General features: G+C 46.2%; 1 protein-coding gene across 1 annotated transcript in view; it reads left to right on the top strand.

The window, feature by feature from the left end:
* The window catches only part of LOC147712125 (sulfotransferase 1 family member D1-like), a 63,253-nt gene that overhangs the window by 7,751 nt on the left and 32,561 nt on the right, over positions 1-22,941 (top strand). Inside the window, exons 2-4 of the mRNA XM_086922910.1 lie at positions 6,167-6,315; positions 6,599-6,724; positions 7,462-7,559. Coding sequence (XP_086779036.1) covers positions 6,168-6,315; positions 6,599-6,724; positions 7,462-7,559 — 372 coding nt within the window. The 5' untranslated portion in view covers position 6,167. The remainder of the gene's footprint in view (positions 1-6,166; positions 6,316-6,598; positions 6,725-7,461; positions 7,560-22,941) is intronic.

Below are 22,941 nucleotides of genomic sequence, written 5' to 3' on the forward strand. Positions count from 1 at the left end.
TGAGGGAGACTAGAAAACCTTTGGACATTACAGTCGAGAACGCTAAGATCATGTTCTTCCCTGACTACACGATCCAAGTCCAGCGCCAACGCCACTCTTTCCTGGCAGTGAAACAACGCCTCCGCCGCCTGGCACTGAAATACTCCCTTCTCTTCCTGGCGCGCCTACGAGTGGTGGCACAGGACTAAACCCATTTTTTCAATACTCCTGAAGCTGTTGAGACCTGGCTGGATTCGGGCGTGGATACAAGCCCTGGTGAGATGTCATCAAGGGCACGACGTGACACACAGGGAGAGAGATAGGCCCCACTCCTGAACTCGCACAAAATGAACAGCAGGAGGCCCTCCGAATGGTGGCGGTGATCAGCGGCTCGTTGGAAGCGGGACAAGACCTGGAAGCCAGACCTAATGCTATCACGAGTGATGATGAGCGCATTTATGGAATACCGGATTCACAGATATCGGCGGATCTACTGGATGTTACCCCGCAAACTGCTGACTTTGTCCACTAAACACTTGACTCCTTTTCACCTCACCTTGGGACCTCAGGCTTTTGTTGTTGGTGTGTCACCTCTGAGATGCAACTTGCGCCGTCCTGCCCACGGAGGGGAGACTGGACTTGGAGATGGAGATCCTGCGAATCCAGCTCCCCCTGTCCGGATGTGACTTTACTGCACACACCGCCGGTGAGTTGAGGGGTGGCGCTGAAGGGGTGGACGGACCCCTGGAGGTGAGTGCAGCATTGGGATCCAATCTGGAACATTATAGAGTGGTTGAACCACGGACCCGAGAGCTCTGGGGCCCCCATGTACTGGGAGGCTTTGCTGGGATTGGGCTGACTGTCGGGACCTGCCTGTGGGGGGAAGCACCCTCAACTTGACCACGAGATGCCTGTGTAGAATCGGAGCCGGGCGCTCAGCACACCCCCATTGAACTCAAGGACTCTTTCGCTCATAGGAGTGTTTGGACAGCAACATGTTTCGCTGTCGACCTTTTGGCATTGTGTTTTTGTTTCCCTTGTTTACAGGGTTGGTTGACTCTTTCCTTCTCCCTTGCATTTTATTTGTGACGTACGGGCTTGTGAAACAGTGTTTGGACATCATGTGTGAGTACTTGCCATACTGGGTGGGTCTGCCGGGTGCTGGTGGGGGGGTGGATGAGGAAATGGATTTGCAATGACTGCGATTAAATTTTGTACCTGGAATGTGAGGGGGATGCATACGCCCTCGTGTCGCTACCAAATTCATTCATACCTCAAACAACATAATATCCAAATCGCAATATTGCAAGAGACACATTTGACTGCCCCGGAGGTGTTAACGTTACGCCGTAGATGGCGGGGGCAATTACATGCAACAGGTTATTTGGCATTCGTACGGGGAGCGTTAATCTGGATACGACCTGGGGTCCACTTTGCTCTTTCCCACTCTACACTAGACACGGAGGGTAGGTATGTGGTACTCCATGGTAGATTGGACTGCCAATTCATAGTCCTTGCTTCCCTATATGCTCCTAATACCGACCAAGCTCACTTTTTTACTCACCTATCCACGGTGCTAGCCCCATGGCATGGCATGCCACTCCTGCTCGGAGGCGACTATAACGCTGTCTTGGACGTTGCCTTGGACCTCTCCTTCCCCCCTAGCCAACGCACCTGTAGTAGGGGCGATGAGGGCTCTCACAGACTGGGCGGTACAGTGGGACCCACATGACGCTTGGCGCAGTCATAATCCCCAGGAAAAGGTATATTCATATTATTCAGGTGCCCACACACTACACGTCCGGTTAGATAGGTACATGTTGACAAGTGACTTATTGCCTCATGTCACAGACACCAGTTACCTCGGTCGTACTCACTCAGACCACAATCCTCATACCCTTGACTTCACTGGGGTATGCCCCCACCCACCGATCCCAAAGTGGCGGCTCCAACCCAACGTCCTGCTGGACGCCCCGTATAGGGAGGCATTGTCGCACCGCCTATTGCAGTACTTCGAAGACAACAATGACACGGCGTCCACTTTACAGACAGCCAGGGAACGACATACACAACTGTTAGACAGGTTGAAGAATCTGAATTATGCTGCCCACTCAGCGCGAACATACCAGTCGGGCGACAAGCCTGGTAGATTGCTATCATGGCTAATTAGGCGTGACACTCAGACCACACCGGTGATGGCTATACGCACTAACCTACACACCATTGTTTACACTCAGAGAGCTAGTCACGAGGCCTTCACGTCACACTATCAGGGTCTTTACTGCTCTAGTCTTCGCCACTCGCCTGACGACATCTTGGCGTATCTGCTGGCCTGGCCATCGCCAGCAGCCACCGGTGAGCAACGGGGAGAATTGGAAGCACCGCTCACAGCGGAAGAATTGCGGACGGTTATCTCTTCCCTCTCTAATGGCAAGTCCCCAGGGCCAGACGGATTGCCCGCGAAGTTCTATAAAGCTTACTCCGTTATCCTTATCCCCGAATTGCTGCGCATATATAGGGCGACAATAGCAGATTCTTCCCTTCCGCCTTCCCTGAACGAGGCGAACCTAGTGTCCCTATTGAAGCCGGGCAGAGATGAGCTCAGTCTGCGCTCGTATAGGCCACTGGCTCTCCTCAACACCGACTAAAAAATCCTAGCGTCCACGCTGGCCCAACGACTAGCCCCCTAGTGCCAGGCTTGGTACACACGGACCAGAACGGTTTTGTGCCAACTCGCAGTACGTCACATAACATCAGACGCCTGTTCAGAATCCAAAGTCTAGCCACGACCCAATGGCCTTCCTCGGGATGCCTGGTTCTTGACCTCGAAAAGGCGTTTGATTCTGTGGAGTGGCCCTACCTGCGGCTGGTGCTGGAGAAGTTTGGCTTGGGAGATACTTTCCTCCAGATGGTGGAACTCCTCTAGCGGGAACCTACAGTGCAAGCCCGCACGGGGAAACTGCTGTTGGACCCTATCCGAGTGTGCAGAGGCACTAGACAGGGGTGTCCTCTTTCTCCCTTAATATTTGCACTCATGATGGAACCCCTGGCGGCGCGGCTCCGAGCTTCCGGAGAGGACTGGGGCATCCCTCTTGCCCGACGGGCTGCATGCAGTATCACTATATGCAGATGACCTGCTCCTCTACCTTAGTGATCTGACCTGTTTCCCGCAGGCGCTTTTCGATATATTTCACGAATTTGGGCAAATGTCGGGACTTAAGGTTAACTGGGCAAAGTCCGGAGTATATTCCTTTGCTGCCGACACGCCAGAATGTGACATAGAGGTATTGGGCGAACGACTTGTCTGGTACCAGACCACTTTCCGCTACTTAGGGGTGCACGTGTATCGCAACCCTGCGGACATGCTGGATGGCAATTTGGTGCGGGCAGTTTCATCACTCTCAGCTCAGGTAACATTTTGGAACTCCCTCCCACTCAATGTCCCAAGTCGCATCACGTTGACAAAAATGATAGTGCTGCCTAAATTGTTGTATTACTATGCCAACATTCCTGTTTATGTCCCGACCAGAATATTCCGGGAATTAGAGACTCTAACCAGGCGTCTGATATGGAATATGGGGCGACCCCGGGTATCCCTGAAGACACTGTATGCCTCGGTGGAGAGTGGTGGATTGGCTACAATGGGTGACCTACTGGCTAAGCGGGAAAAATCTGGGAGATACTGCTAGGGAGGACATAATTTTGACAACGGCACAGGTTCATGCGCTGTTCCACCCTCTAGCCACAGTTAGATGCCCAAAGCAAATACACCTAGCGATAGCGCGGAAATGCTACATGAGGAGTTTGAAGCTCACAAACTCCATTAACCCATATGCTCCCAATCTACTATTGTTGGGGCTGCCCTGGGAAGGCGGCACTCTTGCAGAGGCTCCATTAAGTAGCTGGATGCGAGCTGACCTGGAGGGACTGGGGGACTTGTTCTCTGAAGGTGCACTGCTGTCATTTGAGACGCTGGTGCCACCTCACGGCTACCGGTCGGACAATTCCTTACGCATGCAGCGATCATACGCTCATTCTCTCTGGCCTGTGGCGATCTCACAGAGGAGCCACCCACCCACCTATTGATGCAGTATCTGTATGTGATGGAGAATGGTTCCCACATTGTTCATTGGTTGGCACAGGCCCTACATACGCACACCCAGTTCTCCTCACAGCGCTTGCGTGACAAATGGACTGAGGATAGGGGACGGGACTGTACTGATGGGGAATGGACGAGGGTACTAGCGGGAGTGTTGAACATCCTGCACAACTCCCGCTTTAAAGCTATCCAGTACTTCATCATACACCGTGCGTACCTATCCCCGGATAAAATGAATTCGCTATTTTAACCTTGCCACGATGGCGTGCCCCAGGTGTCGGCTAGTGGATGCAAACTTTTTGCATATGCTCTGGGCATGTCCACACTTGCTCAGTTATTGGTCGGCAGTATCGTCTTCCCTGGCGGTGTCTACCGGGGGAAGCCTACCAAACACATGGGAAGCTTGCCTGCTGGGCCTGTACAAGCGAACGAAACAGTTGAAAGCCCAGGCTAGTTTCCGGGACCTTGGGTTAATAACGGCAAAGAACCTTGTCACAAAACGCTGGAAGAATAGTGAACCTCCCCAGGCCATACACTGGCGCACTTCATTTGCTACCTGAGCGCAGGCAGAAAGCGTGGCCCTGCACAGGGAAGAAACAGCAGGGATCCGCATGCACCCGATAGCTCAGACCTGGGATGACACCCTAGTTGCCTTTCACCAAGTGTGCATCCAAGGTGGGATCATATAGAGGCTCTTCTCACTGGGTGCCGCCTGACCCCCCTGCCCTTCTTTCCTCCTTCCTCTTTCCTCCCTTCTTTCCCTTCCTCTGGGTTACATATTGACTCCCGGTGTCCACCCCCCTCCCTCAGACGGGGACCGCCCTTGGAAGTTCCTCCCCATTGCCGCCGCCTTTGCGGCCACTATGCGCGACACTGTATGACACCCACTGCAGACACAATTACACATGCACTTGCCCCTACCCGCAGCCCCATCTCATCTGTTTAAATGCAAGCCTCTTCATTTGTTAATATTCCCCCCTTCCTCCATAGTATTATTTTCTCCCCGTCCGTTGACTTACAGCCCCTATTTTCACAGGTTCTTCAATCACTGTTTAACGTTCTGAGTAAATGATATTGAATATTGTTTATTCGCAGATATCTTTCTAGCGCTCTGCAGGGTGCCTATAGGAGGACGTTGAACACCCAGTCGTGGATAACACCCTTAGGATAAGTGTGACACTCAGGGACATAACGTACGGGTCACACCCCACGACAGGGAGACGATGACTAATGCTACACTTGTTTCATTAGTGCGGTAGCACCCTGCCTGCCCGACTTTCCCCCAATATAACGCTTCTTGAGGCTTGGATATTCTTTATTACCAGCGACGCATTACACCTGTCCTGTTTAGTGCTCTTTCGTCAGTCCTCTGGCGCACTCAGCCACTTCTCGTCAGTTACCTTATTGTTATAAATGTCCCGCCATACAGATGTTCGTTTTCTACCGGGTGAAACTGGGCAGAGCTATAATACCAGCAAACTGTTGTCATGGAGAAGTATCTTTGTACAGCTGCATTTCCCATCCTTGTCATTCTATGTTTTAAACTGATTCGTAAAATTCTTTTTTTCTTTATGTATTCATATCTAGATAACGTATGTATGATGACATATCTAGTCAATACTACTGCGGTACTATTCTGTTTTCCTGTATTCTAATGAAAGAAATGCAATAAAATATATTCAAACAAAAAATGAGAGGCAATACAGAAGAGTGTATTGTCTCTCATCACTTTGTTTTGATTGCTTTATTAATCTTCCTGCTTTCTCAAATTTGCTTGAAAATGCACCATTTGTCCACTCTTTTTTCAAAACTTTCTCGTGTGGGTACCATGCCAAACTCCCGAGGGCTGTTCGGGGTGCTCGCTATGCTTTCCTGACGCAGTGGAGTACGACAATAATTTTACACCCCAACACTTTCAATTGTCACCAGGTGCCACTCAGTTCCACTGATCGCAGCTTTCAAGGTGATCTCAGTATTTGATTTTTCTGGGTTTTTAACCTATGAGGTGATGGAATGGACTATTGACATTGTTTCTTCAATGTTAATTTTGTGTTCTTGGTTGACAAGTGTTTGCATCTTGATTTGCAGTATGGAGAGCACCGCCCACTTATTGCGCCTGAAGCCGGTGCCAGTGCAGGGGGTGCCTATGCTTAAATTTGTAGCAGACAACTGGCCCGAGATAGAAGCAACCCAAGCCAGGCCTGATGACCTGATCATCGCCACCTACGGCAAAGCAGGTGAGTCTCTCTTGGGTCTCAAAACCTGAGAGGAGGGCAGCATTGATCTCCTATATCATAGCATGCAAGATTTACTCGTGCCTTTAAAGTTCACACAGGTATGCAGTAAATGCCGCAGTGAGTCAAGAAACATTGTAGCTCCTAAAGCAGGCCACACCAGATAAATTCTAAAAGCACTAAAGGTACCGGTTCGCTATCCCATGGGCCATTCCTAGCCCTTATTGATCTGACACACAACCCAGTAGAAGTGAGTCCTGATAAAGGTATTTTTTTTATTCCTAAGGGACTACCTGGATCAGTGAAATTGTGGACATGATCTACAACAACGGCGATACTGAAAAATGCAAACGCGACTCTATCCATGTCCGTTTTGCCCATATTGAATCTACCTTTCCAGGACTCCCAACAGGTGAGGTTGCACGCGTATAGATCAGCTGGCGGAATGAAGATGGCGGGGGATCTCGGAAGACCCACAGCCTCAAAGAGAGGGCAGTAGATGAGGTGTGGAAGTGTCCCAGATAACAAGCTGTGCAGAAGCACTGGGTTTACATTACTTAACCACATGGCTGCTGGGCGTTTTCCCCCCCTGTGCTGGAAAATGCCATTTTAGTGGCACCATGACGAGCTCAGCTCGTCATCAGCACACGACACCTTTTGGTGATGACGAGCTGAGCTCGTCATCAGCATCGAAAGGGTTAAAGGGGAGTGGGTCGCACCGACTGACAGTGTTTTGCAATTCATTATGCCCCATCATCTGTTTCTATACAGCAGGCCTCGCTTATTCTAGCTGTTAGTCAGGGGTTTACGTGTGCATCTGGATGTGACTTCTCCACAGCTCTTAAAACGGGCATACCGAAGCTGGGTTTGGGGCGGAGGTAAACTGTGGAGCATCAGATGGTCAGTGTGCATTGCACTTAGGGGTGCATACGCACATGACTGACAATGGCAGGCCTAAATAAAATTAAACTCGGTACAACCCTGGGATACCATCCTTGCCTTCGCATTTCCAGACTCTTCAAAAAAAACTTTAGGATGACGTGGGGGTTAATGACAGGACTAGGGACATTGCCAGTGAATCCATGATACTGTTTTAATTCAAGAATTTCAGCACTGATGTTTTCTTACGTGACTACATTTTTATTTTAGGGGTGCAGCAATTGAATGTTATGAAACCCCCACGCCTGGGGAAGACTCACCTTCCCGCCCAGCTCCTGCCCAAGTCCTTCTGGGAGAAAAAGAGCAAGGTAACCCATGCCATGGGTCAACGGTAGAGTGATGGCGTAAGAGGCAACAAGATGGGGTCACTGCTGGTCAAGAGAGCCACATGGAAGGGCAGCGACTTAGCTACTAGCATCACCTACAGTAAAAGAGCAGCAATAAAGTGGGAAAACAAGGGGGCATTTAGTGTGTTAGAGATGGGTATGGCCTAGCTGGATGGACCTAGGTGATATTTATATGTAGTAAAATGGGCTGGTGTGATATGTCTAGTGTTCCTATCTGTACAAAACTGTGCAGACTGGCTATTTGTAAAATAAAAAGATGGGCAGACTAAGTTGCGGTCTTGTAGCCTTAGGTGCAAATTATTGGGCAGAATGAACTGTCCTGGATATTTTATCTCCTAGATAATGGGCAAAATTAATGGCCTTTTCATGGGTGACTGAATTAATTCTTTTCCTTCTCATTGGTAAATGGGCAAAGTGCAAGTGCCCTGTGGCGACTAATATTTGTAAGAAATAAACAAAGTATTCGGTATATAATTTTCTATATGTAGAGCTTGGTCACATGCCATGAGATGGTATTTATGTACAAGATGTTCGTGCCCCTCTCATCTACTAAAGGAGAATGACTAGGGAGCTGGAATTTCTTATTGATGGAAATTGGAAGACATGATTTGTCTAGTAATTTTGCAAACACGAATTTTTTTATTTCTGAACATGAAAAGGAAATCCACGCATTAGTATGAAAAGTTTAAGGTAGCTGTAGTGATTGTAGTACATAAAATACGAAAACATTTTTGGGGGGAGGAGCTGCAGGCGTGGCAGCTCAAGCTTTGTTTCAGCAGGTGGCCCCTTACCGGCTTCTGCTTCACGTGCTCCTTGGTTAAAGAGAATATCTCTGTGCGGTGAGCTGCCAGCCTTACCAAAAGTAACCCTTCACCGCAGGCTGGAGGTAACAGCATATCCTGAATCTGGGCCGCTCATGGTTCGTATATAATTAAGCTTACAAAAAACAGTCAGTACAGCTAAATCATGAGCTTGAATAAAGTTCCCCAATCGTGCAAGAATTCACTGTCCACAACTTCTTAGTAAGCAAGAAAGGCCACTTTATTAAGACAGGTGTGAAACCAAAACATCTAACAACATATTTCATTTATTTAATTATTTATTAAATCAAAACTTTCAGCTCACTGAGCAACCTTACTAAGGCGTAAACACCCACCAAGTAAAACCTAACAAACCAAAGGCAACTAACTATTTTACTACCCCCTCCTTTCCTTTACCTGCCCCTTGAGGATGGACCAACCCGCTCCAGGCTGCCCACCCCCCACTAATAACCCGCCTACAAAAGGAAAAATTCAACCTGTCTTAGCGTGCCAAACCTACAAAACAAAATCAGTACCTAAAGCACTGATAAGAAAAAAGGCCTAAAGGGAAAAAAGAGGGAAGGGTGGGTGAGGCAAAACAAACACAGCCGCCCGCCTCCCGCCGGTAAAGCCCTTTCCTTCCCTACGCTAGCCCTATATATAACTTCTGTCCCTCTCTAATTAATCCCCAGCTTTGGCAAGCCTCTCAGCGCAAACCTACCCAGGGAGAGACCGGCTCGTGCCCCCCTCGCGCAAGAATTCACTGTCCACAACTTCTTAGTAAGCAAGAAAGGCCACTTTATTAAGACAGGTGTGAAATCAAAACATTTTTTTTTTAATTTTTCTAACTGTCTTCGCCTAACAGTGCCTCATAGCATTCACTAAAGGGTCACCCCAGACCGTTTGCCTTTATCCCTCCTGTTTTGCTAAAAAATTATTTGTTGGCATTAGATCCTTGTGCACTTTAATACTGCTAACCAGTGCTAAAGTGCTTGTGCTCCCTTGTTTAAAAAGGGTAACATTGGCTTACAACCATCTGGCATATTGAATTTACTTAGAAGCTTCTAGTAAAGTGATACTACATGTACCCTGGACCTGCAAATTAAATGCTACTCGTGAGCCTGCAGCATTTATTGTGGCACCCACCTAAGTTTAAACATGTCTCAGGCCCCCCACTGCAACCTGTCTATTATTTTAATCTGCAAATTAGACACAGCAAAATAACCCTTTTGCCAACCTGTAAACTCTCTTCTTAATAAAATGAATTCACCCTTAGTTTAGACCCTAAACAGCCCATAGGACAGGGTGCATGGTATTTTAAAAAGTTGAACATGTACTTTTTAAGTTTTACATGTCCGGTTATTGAAAAATTCTCAAATTTGTTTTTTACTGCTGCGAGGCCACATCTCATATAGGATAACAATGGGTTATCTTATTACATTTAATAAGTCATAACCTTTGTTTGGGAACAGGTGGAAATATCATGTTTGGTGTCCATGGAATTGTCATTTTAAATCTTATTTAATGGTAAAGTCAGATTGTAAGTCACTATCCTGAAAATGCTACTTTTAGAGGGTTGACAATTTCTTGTCCTAACCATTTAGTGCCTGCAGTCTGTTTCCTGGGGCAGGTGTAGAAGCAGTTGCCCTTTGGGTATGCCTCCCAGACAGTCACACAATAAATGGACTAGGTGTAGGCAGGATGGACTATCCAGGCGGAATGAGGGGGTGGGGCTGTGCACAGCCCGCTTCAAATACACTGCCTAAGCTCATACACAAAGAAGTTCATATTAGACTATTGTGACTGCAGGCAGTCTGTAACCGGGTCAGGGAGGCAGGAAACTCCAGGCACTTCTGAGGGGTAAAAACTCCACAAGTTTCTTTCACTTCAACACTGGCATCAGGTATAAAATTAGGACCCTCTGAACCAATCTTCAGTTCTCTTCTGGACCTTTGGAGGGACTCTCAGGGGACTGCCCTACTGCCTGTGGCTTGTTGTGTACGTCATAGAACTGCCCTGCTGCATCAAGAGAACTGCCCTGTGGCCTGATGCCTGCCCTGTGCTCTTAGAGGCATGACCTGCTGCTTGAAACCTGTTTTTCTGCTTGAACCCAAGACTTCTATAGTGACTCTATGGGGTAGTTAGCTAGCTTCCTGATCAGAACTGCAGGGACAGGAATGGATCCAAACATCTTAAACCTGCAATGAACCAAGACGTCCCCTCCAGTCCTGGACCCTTGGAAGAGGTGCTAACGGTTCCCAGATAACCATATCCAAAACTTGACATTTAAAAAATGTTCAGCCAAAAAGTGCTATGAGAACTGAGAGGAGGCAGGGACCCTACCTGTTTGCCAATCCACCCAAGGTGCATCGCTGGTTGGCATGACATCATGGTAGCTCCCGCTATGTTGTTCTGCACAGCAGCAAATCCAGTTCAGCGGTTCCTTACAGAAGGGGTATATGGCCTCATGGAGCCCTCGTTGTCCACAGCCTGCAGTTGTGTCCTATTGGAGATTTTCTACTTCCATAAAAAAAACAAGATGTAGGGGCCTTTGTAAGCAAGTTATGCAGCTCAGCAAGTCACCTTGCCATGCTGCGCTGAATGACAGGGAAAGGGCAGGAATGTGCCATATTTAAAAGAATACAGCGCATTCCTGCCTTTGTCCTTGCTCTGTCACCATTTTGGCTGCCTAGCGCCAACGCAGACACAATTGAAAAACAGTGCAAGGGTGCCTGCGTTGTAAGGAGGATTGTTTTTGTGCAGGAAGAGGCACCTACCTGCACAAAAACAATCCCCTGAGGCATTTTCCAGAATGCAGCACACATAGAGGACGTAACAAGCAGAAATAAAGATATTTCTCCTTGTTACGCCTCACCTGAGAAGGTGTAGTATTTTGGCACATTCCCATGTCTATCACTTTGGTAAGTCTGTGAATGTTTCAAAATCCATGGATGTTGCGTGAGAACACCCTTTCAACACCCAGGAAGTGCCTTCCTGGCTCAGAGTATTGCAATGCAGCGATTTGCACTGCATTGCATCACTCTTGGTACAAGGATCTTACTCCTCCCGCCAGCTCCCCAGCAGCTCAGTGGAGCTCTGCGCCGCCTCGCGCCCAGCCAGCCCTCCTGTGCAGGGTACAAGCCTGCCTACTCTCTGCTCTCACTTTTGCTTCTACTCCGATTCTGCTTTCATTTTATTCCAAGCTCAAATCTCCCTGACTGCCACTGTAATTCCTGGTTTTACTTCATTTTATTTATTTTCCCCTGATTGCCACTCTAATCTCTGGTGTTATTTCGTTCTGACTGCCTCTGTTTTTGTCTTCTTTTTTGTTCCCATTCTGCTCTCACCCTTTTTTCCCACCGTCTGCACCGCTATCCCCGCCTCACAGCTGATCGTCCCACCCCCTCAAAATGCGACCGCGCGCAAATGGCGCTCCGCTGGCACGGCGAAGGTGAGCCTGAGGCAAGCCCGTCTGCGCCCGTCCGCACTCAGCGCCAGAAGCTCTGGCCCCCACGAACGTCACAGCGCCCTTCTTCGCTACGACTCCAGCACCCTCAACGCCGGACGAGCTCGAACCTGCTACCTGGCCACCCCAAAGAACACCCAAGGGCCCGTCTCCGGCTCGAACTGCAGCTTCACCAGCATCCGACCCACCAACCCAACCAACAGGAAAGAACCCAACTACCTCAGATGCATTCTTCTCAACACCTGTTCCGCCCACAAACACGCCATTGAACTCTGGGACCTGCTCGACTCAACCTCCCCAGACGTCGCCTTCCTGACAGAGACCTGGATGTACCCCTCCTCGCCACCTGACATCTCCATAGCCATCCCAGACGGCTACAAGATCACCTGCAGGGACCGCACCAACGGAGTTGCTGGAGGAATCGCCATAGTCCACAGGAACACTCTCAGAGTCATGACCAACACCGACGACACCCTAGACACCTCCGAACACCTGCACTTCCAGATCCACACCGACACCAACACCACCCTCAGAGGAACCCTCGTCTACAGACCCCAGACCCCGACCACAGTTCAGTGACTCCATTGTCGACTGCGTCAGCTCTTACGCCCTTGCCTCCATGGACTACACCCTCCTCGGGGACCTAAATTTCCACCTCGAGAACAACAACGACACCAACTCCACCACCCTGATTGACAACCTCTCCAACCTCTGACTCAGTGTCGGGATCGTCAGTAGCGCAAGAATAATGGAAACGCCACTAACCTTTACTTGTGACCAGGAGAGACGAGGATAGAAGATATCCCCCCAAATTCCCCCTAACACAACCCCCAGCAGAGGAAGGCAATCCTTCTGCGTGAAATTGTGCCCAGGGGAAAAGGGAAGTGGATAAAATAATAAACTAGCTGTAATAGCTGTGGTCCCATCAAGGTCTGGTCTGAGATACCGCACGGCAACCAGGAAGGCTGAAACTCACTGCAGAACAGGATGACAAGACAGCAGGAATGATGTATCCTCTTCTCCTACTACAACATAATTCTAACATTTGTCACTCTATTCTACTCACCATAATATCTATACAGCTTGGGATCGAAATGAATGTATCTATGCCTACACTGTTCAAGATAGAAAAGAGTATTTCATTTTCCCCTGCAGAAGTCGTCATCTGAAGTAAAGCAGGGTAACAAAGTACATCCAATGCTGGAGAAAATCGTAAGGAGAAGGTACTAGAACAGGTTTCCAAATATGATACGAATATAAACGTCAACAGTAGCTCGTGCTGTTAATTCTCACAACACCAAGAACTAGGGTCTTATCTGAAGGTACTGCTTCAATATTGTGGAAAACAACACTGGGTATAATGTATAATGTCAAATAATTATGGCCTGGCGAAGTTCTGAGCAGAGCGTAAAAAGGAGAGCAATCTATGCCTGGGATTTCCGTTTCATCTGAAGTAGGCAGTTGCTGCTGCGAGGCGCTGAAACAGATAATGAACGTCACCAAGTGTCAGAGACCCAACAAAGACTGCTGAATAGAGAATTGCCGAGTATGCATCTTTAAATATCAGACGCATACACGCCGCAATTTCTCTCCCGAACTTGCGCAACAAATTAAATGCGCACAGTGCATTTAAAGTTACCGCGGCTCGTCTAACAAAGTGAACACTTTCTGTTTTTTTTAATTTTTTTTATTTATTTAAAATTTTATTGGCACACACCATACAACAATTGGTCATTTGTACAAACAGAGATCACAATGCAAAATTTAACCAAAATAATTACTGTATGAAATACTATAAACAAAACGCATATACAGGTGGAGAACATAAACAAGCCCTACAAATTATTAACCAAGGCATACACTTACTCTCTCTTTCCAGCAATATACAGGTTTCCATATTTTCAATCCCAATTTCCTTGCTCTTTTACCCTTCCTGGCATATATACCTTTTTCCAGGTTAAATATCCCCAATAGCAAAGCAATCCATTGTTGTGTTGTGGGAGGGATAGGGTCCCGCCATGCTCTAGCAATTAATAATCTATACACTGCCATCGCTAGGAATACAAATTCAGTATTGTCACCCCTATATCCCCTAACCCCTAGCATAATAACAGTTGGTGTTAGAATCTCATTTAAACCAAGAGTATGCCTCATAAATTCTTCAATACCCTTTCGTAGATTATCTAATTGGGGACAAAGTGCGAAGATGTGGATACTGTCTGCTGCCGGAGCATTGCAGCGAAAACAAGTTGTCCCTGTAATCGCCCCCCACTGTGCAATGCGGTCCGGTGTGTGATAAAGTTGATATAAAGTTTTAAAATGCTGCGATTAAAGAGGAGCAGAACACAAAACAGAACATCCTAACTCCAATGAATCCAAAAAGCATTGATTCTGTACCCCTAATTTCCCTGCCCATTTGTCTCCAAATTTCTCAGTATCATCTTTTTTTAATTCTGCTAAGCTAGCATAAAAGAATCGTATAGAGCACTCTCCCCCCTGAGCTAGGGATTCCATAAGATTACTCTTCCGAAATCCACATTCTCCTCCTTTTTTCTTACCCAAAAAACTCCTGATTTGCAAATACTTAAAAAAGCTATTTCTTGTTATATCATATTTTCCCATCAAATCTGAAAATTGTAAAATATTCCCATCCAACCCCATCAAATCCCCTATTTTTTTAATACCTTTCATATCCCAGTCTGCCATTATAGAATCAGAAAAGATCAAGGGGGGTAGTGTCCTATTCCTATACATTCTAGTATACCTATTGTATCTTCCTAGTCCGCATTTCTTTGCTACTGCTATCCAGATGTTATATGCAGCTTTAACTGTTTTAAAACGTGATGTTTATAGTAAAGAAAGTCGGCATGGTTTAGAAAAGCGTTTGCGGCATCTGCCCCCATTATGATAGAATATACCATTGTCGAAAAGGATCTAACATTCGAATCTAAATTACCTGCACCCAGCAAACCCTGAGTGAATTGTAGTACAGATGCCCAGTAGTATAACCTGAAGTCCAGAACCCCCCACCCTCCACTAACCCTTGGCAACGTCATAAACTTGTAGGCCCTTCTAGTCTTCCCATATGACCATATAAATTTATTTAATATTGATTCTAGCTTATTAAACCAAATTGATTCAAACAAAAGAGGAATAGTGCGAAAGAAATAAAGGAATTTGGGGAGAATAATCATTTTTATCACATTTGTACGTCCAACTAACGTAAGCCTAAGCTTATCTATTCTGGCCAATTCTGCGCTTACGTCCTTAATTAAAGGGGAAATATTTCGTCCTACCACTGTGTCCAAGTTAGATGATATCTCAACTCCTAAATACATTGCTGCTGGCACCACCCGAATATCATTGTATTGAACCATTGTATTTTTAATAATTTGTGTTTTTGCACTGTTTAATTTGTACCCAGATATTCTGCCAAATTTACTAGCCTCCAACTCAACCTCCTCCATTGCTTTGGAAGGGTCTGGGGTGATTATGGCAACGTCATCTGCATACGCTAATACATTAACCTCTACTCCATTTGATATAAGAGGAGGGATATTCGGGTTAGATTTTAGATAACGCAAATACGGATCCATATATAATGCAAAAAGGAGGGGAGAGCTAGGACAACCTTGCCTAGTGCCTCTTTTAATTTGTACAGGTGCAGTTAAATCTCGGTTTATTTTAATTCTGGCTGTAGGTGCCTTATATAAAACCTGAATTGCCCTTATAAATTTATTGCCAAAACCATATACTTTCATTATTTCCCACAAGTATATCCATGCGACCCTATCGAAAGCCTTCTCGGCGTCTAGGAATAAGGCTGCCAAAGGACCACCAGCAACCTCCATGGCATCAAAACAAGTGATCACTGTTCTAACATGTGTAGTGGTGCCTTTCCCTGGGATAAATCCGTGTTGATCTGATGTAACTAGTTTTTCTATAACGGTGGACAGCCTTGTTGCCAGAATTTTGGAATATAATTTCACGTCCGCGTTCATAAGGGCGATTGGTCTATACGACCCTGGGGCTGTGGGTGGCTTACCCTTTTTTAAAATGACAATAATCTCAGTGCCCCCCCAAGAATCTGGGACTGACACTTCCCACTGGGCTTGTAAAAGAGTATCTAGTAACTCCGCTCTTATAGAAGAGAAAAATGTTTTGTAAGATTCAATTGGAATGAGATCTGGTCCTGCGGCTTTAGAGGATGGGAGTTCTAATAATGCTAATGTTACTTCCTCTAACGTTATATCAGAATCCAGCTTAATCTGATCTTCCATTTCCAACATATCAAGCTGGATATTTCCCACATAGTCTCTTATTTCATCACTTATTTCATCAATACCCACCCTGTTGTCAACATCATATAAGTTCGTATAGTATTTCCAGAATTCATTCCTTATACCGTTAGAATCTAATATCACATTCCCTAAATTATCTACCATGTTTTTAATATCCCCAGCGTTGGTTTTCTGCCTAGTTCTAACAGCAAGAATATGACCCACCTTCTCACTGTATTCAAACACCTGTTCCTTTTTTGCGAAATAATTTACAGCCGTTTTATTCGTAACAATTTCAGCAATATCGCTCTTTAAGACCATTATTTCTAATATTTTTTGATCCAGTGGGCTCCCAGATATAATAAGTCTACTAAGTTCTGCCTCTGCAGCCAGAAGTGAATTCATTTGCTGTTCTGTCTTCCCTCTTTCACTCTTCTGTCTAAATGTTGTAAAACTAATTGTCTCACCTCTTATCCCTGCTTTAAAGGCATCCCAGATGTTACCACTGCTTGAGCTACCCTTGTTATTAAACCAGAATTCAGTTATCCACTTCTCCATATGTTTACAATAACTCTCATCTTTTAACAACGCCCTTTCAAATGTCCATTTATAAGCTTTTCTGGTAATACCATTGAGATTCAATGTCAGTAACAATGGGTTATGATCTGACATCAGTCGTGGTAGCTTTCTAATACATACATTGGATAGCAAAACATTAGAAATTAGGAAATAGTCTAATCTAACAGTAATTCTGTGGGGTGCTGAAAAAAAAGTATCCCCGTCACTCATTGGATTTAAATTTGCCCATACATCTGATAACGCGTTATGTGCAGCCAAATCTACTATTGCCTTATGTACCCTCTTCTTGCGCCCAGTATAACCGTGGTCCCTTTGTAGCTCTACGCTAGCAGGGCGATTAATATTAAAATCCCCACAACAAACGATAGGTTCCACCCAGGTTGTCAATTCCTGATCCAAAAATTCAAATATATCCGGTTCATCACACGTTGAACCATAGACTGATACCAAAGTAAATCTAGCTCCTCTGAACACTACTTCCACAATGGCCCATCTTCCCCACATGTCTACCTTATTCCTAATCACCGTACACTCTCTCCCCCTTCCCAAAAGTGCCACCCCCCGTGTTTTTGAGGCTTGTTTAGTATACGCTAATACTTCAAACCCCAACTGCCCTAACAAAAAACCTTTACCTCCCTCAACGTGAGTCTCCTGGAGACAGATCAAATCTGGATTTAATGCCTTACAAAAAGCAGAGACCCGTAATCTCTTCTGGAGGTCATTAAGACCGCACACATTCATTGAAATAATTCGGCAAGCCATTAAAAAATATCAAAAATTAGAACCATCTTACTCTCCCAGTTTCCTTTTTCTTTCTTTATTTCCTTGTTCCACCTTATACTTAAAAGCAGTACCAATCTTTTGCTAGACCTCTGTATGTATGCTGCTACGCATGATGTGTGCCATTTTTTCCCCCCCTTCTTTTGTTCCCCCCCTTCCCCACCCCGAGCTACCCCTCCCCCACCCTCCCCTACAGGCAAATAGGTCACACATGACCTATGTGTGATCGCCAGGGAATCAGCAGTCGCCGCTCCTCCCCACCTTCATACCACCTCTATGTCAAATATCCAGCTTCATTATTCTAGTTATCCCTCCTTGTACCCCAAAACTTCAATCATGAAGGCCTTTGCTTTGATTTCAGAAAAGAAAAACTTAACCTGACTTTTGGTTACTATTTTCAACTTAGCAGGATACAATAGGTAAGCTTCTGAGCCCAGGGACTGTATAATCGGTATCAATTGCCTCAATCTCCATCTACGCTCTACTGTAGCATGGCAAAAATCGGGCCTTGCAAAGAACGAAACATTGTTAAATGTCTTTCTTGACTCAGGTTTGGCCTTATCCAGGATCAACTGTCTTAAAAGAAAATTCCCAACAAAAATCAAAATTGCCCTTGGTTTCCCCCCTTGGGCTCCTTCCTGCCCTCTTTTGAAAAACGGAAAGCGATGGGCTCTTTGGATTTCATATTCCCATTGCCATGTTGTTAGTTCTGGGAAAGCACCTTTTAGCAGATTTACAACAAACATTCTAATGTCCCCCCCTTCCAGTCCTTCTTCTACTCCTAGCAGTCTGATGTTATTTCGACGCTGTCTATTCTCAAAATCCTCCAGTTTCCAGTTTACATCTTCAGCCACCTTCTGATGCTCTTCCTTATATGATTTCATCTCTCGCAAATCATCCTCCACTTTCCCAGTTCTTTCCTCCACGTGGGCCACCCTTTCAGCCATCTCGTCCTGTCTTTGACTTATTTTCCTCAGTTTGTTCTGGACCTTTCTTGACTCATGTCTAGCTCTCCTACTTTCCCCTCTAGCCTCGGATTGCATCAATTTCAGAGTATTAAATAATAAATCCAAAGTAACTGGGGGTTGTGTAGACTGCGTAGATCCCTGCTCTCCAATCATTGTAGCTGGGCTATCCTGCTCTACAAAGGAAAATGTGGTAGTAGAATAATCCCAGGCTAGCTTCTTGGTAGGGTCAGTGGTACTACTTGCTGAAGAAGGTTTTCTTTTGGCTAAACGTTTTTTTTGAGTGTTTTTCTGGACCGGAGAGCTACTACCTGTGTCTCCCCCAGTTGACTCATCGGAGCTCTCTCCTGTGGGTAGTGATTGTGACTGGGAGTCTTCTTCTACCGAGTAAAACCTCTCTGCTGAGGCCGCCTCAGACATAATGTGTAATTCAGTGGAGTTGGAAGCAGAAGCCGAAGATTCACCACCTGATTTGACTCCTTCTCTTTCCATGTTTGAATCCAATTCATTCGCCCATAATAAAGTATCAGCCACTCTTTCATTATTCCCCATGTGCTCTCGAGGCAATACTTGTATATCAGAGTCTGTTGCCAATCCCCTCACCAATCCTGTATTTGAATCGGTAGTTTGTATCATGCAGTTATCCTCATCCGGCAAATGTGTACCCAGAGCTCTATTATCAATCAACCCGCTACAGACCTTGTGCAGCGCAATATGCTTTCCTGGTTGCATAGGATTTAGAGATTGTGTAGGGTCAGAAGCGGCCTCTGCTCTGTCCTCACCTGCTACAGCTCCTTCGTTCGTCTCTCCTGCAGCGCTAGCGATGGTAGCAGGCATCGCCTCAGCCGGCTTCCCCACATCGGGTCTTTCACTTTGTTGCTTAGCAACCTCCGTCCCAGCACTGGCGCCCGTTACAGCCTTCTCTCCCGATGCCGGAGCCGATCTATGGGCTTCACTGACATGCCCGCTTTCCCGCCAGCCGTTGTAGCAGCAGACACCGGGAGGACATCAGTCTTGTACCCAAACTTGCCACCGCAGCTGCTTCCGCCTGGATTCGAAGGTACGTTTGAAAAGCTCTCCGTAACTGAGGGCTGACGCATTGCGCTCTCTTTTGTTTTCTTATTATTTCCAATCTCCTTCGCCGAAACTGAAACTGGATTATCACCGCCTGGCTTTTTCAGGGTTGATTTCTTAGCGATAGCTCCGCTTTTCTGGGCCGCATTCAGTGATACTTTTGTATCTGTCTTTGTTTCCAATTTTGTATCAGTCTTGGCTTTCTCTTTGAAGATTTGACCTTTGTTAGTATCTGTTTCACAAAGCTTTCCGCTTTTGCTTTCTTTGCCGTCCTTAGCTTCATTTACCCGCTGTAGCCTAGGCGGCATTCTGAACCAGGATCTCAAAATCAGCCTGGTGTTTGCTGTAAAATTCCTCCAAAGACTCAAAGCAACTCGTTTAGTTGCACTTAACTCTTTAAATGTGAATCCGCTTTTCCTGTGATTTCTGTCGCATTGAAGCTGTATGGAGTACCAAAAAATATTCTTTTCCAAGCCAGGCTCCACCATTAATTCAGCCATCCATCTATCCAGTGGTAGGGAGAAGTGAAGTGTGCGACTTACTCGCTGAAGCCCTCAGCGGCCATCTTGCCTCATGTCTGACTCAAACAGCCAAAGTGAACACTTTCTGAATGCCGAGGAGGCGAGCCCGCGCTCCTTCCGCGAATACCTGAATACAAAGGAGCAACCTCCAGAGGGGCTGAAATCGCTGAAACACGAGCAGGAATAAAGTTTAACGATATAAAAGGCTGCAATCTTCATGCTGGGATCCGGCGGGGACACACCATCCGCCATTCAAAAACGAAGAGTAGATTGTCAAGCACCTTCCCATTGTGGAGGAGGTGCTTATATTAAGACCGCCCTGTGCCTCACTCTGGCTCGCCCCATGGCCTGCTGGTAGTGGTAGTCCCGGACACATTTATGCGGTCTCAAACGGGGAATTACTCTAGAATTGGTACGAGGATGGGATAGGATGTGGGCACATGGGCAGGAAATCACTACAGAACCCCCTCTCAAGGACTGCCGACCCGGCGGTCGTCCAGGTTTACCAGGGTGCTCTGAATGGAAACGGTCGACCAAATCAGGACAATGCAAGTTGTTTTCAGGTTCCCATGTCCTATCTTCCGGCCCATATCCTTTCAACGCCACGAGGTATTGGATCCTACCAGTAACTATACAGGAGTCAAGAATTAACTGTACCTCATACTCTTCCTGACCATCAACCTCAATAGGAAGGGGTTTCTCTGGCAGTCTCATACTAGGATGACATGGCTGGAGTAGGGAAACATGGAATACGGGATGGATCTGCCATGATACAGGAAGCGATAACTTCATAGCTACAGGGTTGATGACCTCTTCTATACTTCTAAACTGAAGGGCCCTATGAATTTAGGCTTCAGCTTGTTTACTCCCCTCAGATGGAGATTTTGTGTGGAAAGCCATACCTTATCCCCTACCTGATAGTTAGGTTCCTGTGTTCTTTTCTTATCTTCACAATGTTTCTGTGTGGATTGAGCAGTGTTAAGACTTCGCTTTGCTGCTATTAAAACAGCTCTGAGATGTCCATGATGTTCGTGAATGCTAGGTAAGGGAGAGCGGACAGGCCATTCAAAAGGAAGCATGTTGGGGTGGTGACCATGTAAGCAAAAAAAAGTGAACAACCCAGGGTGGAATGCGTAGCATTATTGTAGGCGAATTCTACCATCCATAACAACATGGTCTAGTCTATAGTATTTTGCAGGGTGAAGCAGCGGAGAACTGTTCCAGTGTCTGGTTTAGACGATCTGTTTTCCCATCAGTTTGGGGATGGTCGCTAGAAGAAAGCCGAGCATCTATGTTCATGGTCTTACAAAGGGCCTTCCAAAATTGAGATGTGAACTGGGTACCCCTATCAGTGATCAAAACACAAGGAATCCCATGGACCCGGACTATGTGCTGGAGGAATACCACTGCCAATTATGCAGATGTAGGCAGACCTACTAAGGCGATGAAATGTCCCATCTTTGTTAGATGATCAACTACTACTAATATGACGGTTTTTCCTTCGCAAGGCGGCATTTCCACTATACAGTCCATTGATAGTGTATGCCAAGGCTGTGGAGGCGTAGGTAATGGTCTTAGTAGTCCTGTAGGTTTTGTATGGATGGATTTCCCTTGTGCGCAGATTGCACAATTCTTGACGTATTCTTGGACATCTTTACGTAAACTCGGCCACCAAAAGGAATGCTCCACACTAGCAATAGTTCTGTATATTCCCATATGTCCGCCCAACACTGAATCATGGGTCCAGGCTAATACTTGTTGTTGCAGTGTCTCTTTTGGAATATATAACGCTTGGTCATGGTAGGCGAGGTCCTCCTTCTGGGTGCGATGCTCTGGGTCTTCCTGTACCCAGGCATGTAAATCCACCTCAGCTAAGACTACCTTCAATTCCTCGAGGAAATCCTGTGAAGTTAGTAAGGCTAGAGTCGGCTTTAGATATCCTGCTTCGGTTAGGATCAGAGGGGGTTCAGCTGTGATGGTCACGCCCTCTTCTTCTGTTTCTCCTAGACGGGAAAGTGCATTGGCTTTCCCATTTTGCGGTCCTGGTCGAAACTTTATCACAAAATCAAAATCGGAAAAGAAGAGAGTCCACCGTAGTTGTCGAGGAGATACGGTTTTTAAAAACAGCAAGTTCCTGTGATCCGTATATATCTCTACTGTGTGCAATGCTCCCAAAAGATAGTGTCACCATTCTTCACATGTCCATTTTATTGCCAATAATTCCTAGTCGGAGATGGTGTACTTCATTTCACAGGGAGTGGGTTTTCTTGAGTAGTAAGCTACTGGGTGTAGTTGTCCTGTTACAGGATGACGTTGAGATAGAACCCCTCCCACAGCATATTGAGAGGGCGTCTGTCTCAAGAACAAAAGGTATCTGTGGGCCGGGATGGCGAAGGATGGGAGACTGAGTGAACTTTTCTTTCAGGATCTGGAACGACCTAGCTGCCTCTTCACCCCACACAAAAGGGGCATTCTTCTGTAGTAGACTAGAAATGGGTTGGATGATCTTTGAGAAATCTTTGATGAATCACCTGTAGTAATTGGCAAAACCAAGGAAACTCTGCACAGATTTGATGTTCTGAGGTGTACTCCAGTTTGTGATCGCCTCAACCTTGCTCATGTTCATTTGAAAAACCTGGGCATTGATGATGTAACCAAGAAAAGCGACTTCCTGCACATGGAACAGACATTTTTCAAGCTTGGCGTACAATGAGTTTTGTTGGAGCTTTTCAAGTACTGTTTTCACATGGTGTACATGCTCTAGAAGGGTTGGAGAATAAATCAAAATATCATCAATATAGACGATGCAGAATGTCTCCAGGCAGCCTCGCAATACCTCATCCATTAAGAATTGAAAGGCTGCAGGGGCGTTGCAAAG

The sequence above is a fragment of the Lissotriton vulgaris genome, chromosome 5 (genome assembly GCF_964263255.1).
Source record: "Lissotriton vulgaris chromosome 5, aLisVul1.2, whole genome shotgun sequence".
Taxonomy (NCBI): domain Eukaryota; kingdom Metazoa; phylum Chordata; class Amphibia; order Caudata; family Salamandridae; genus Lissotriton; species Lissotriton vulgaris.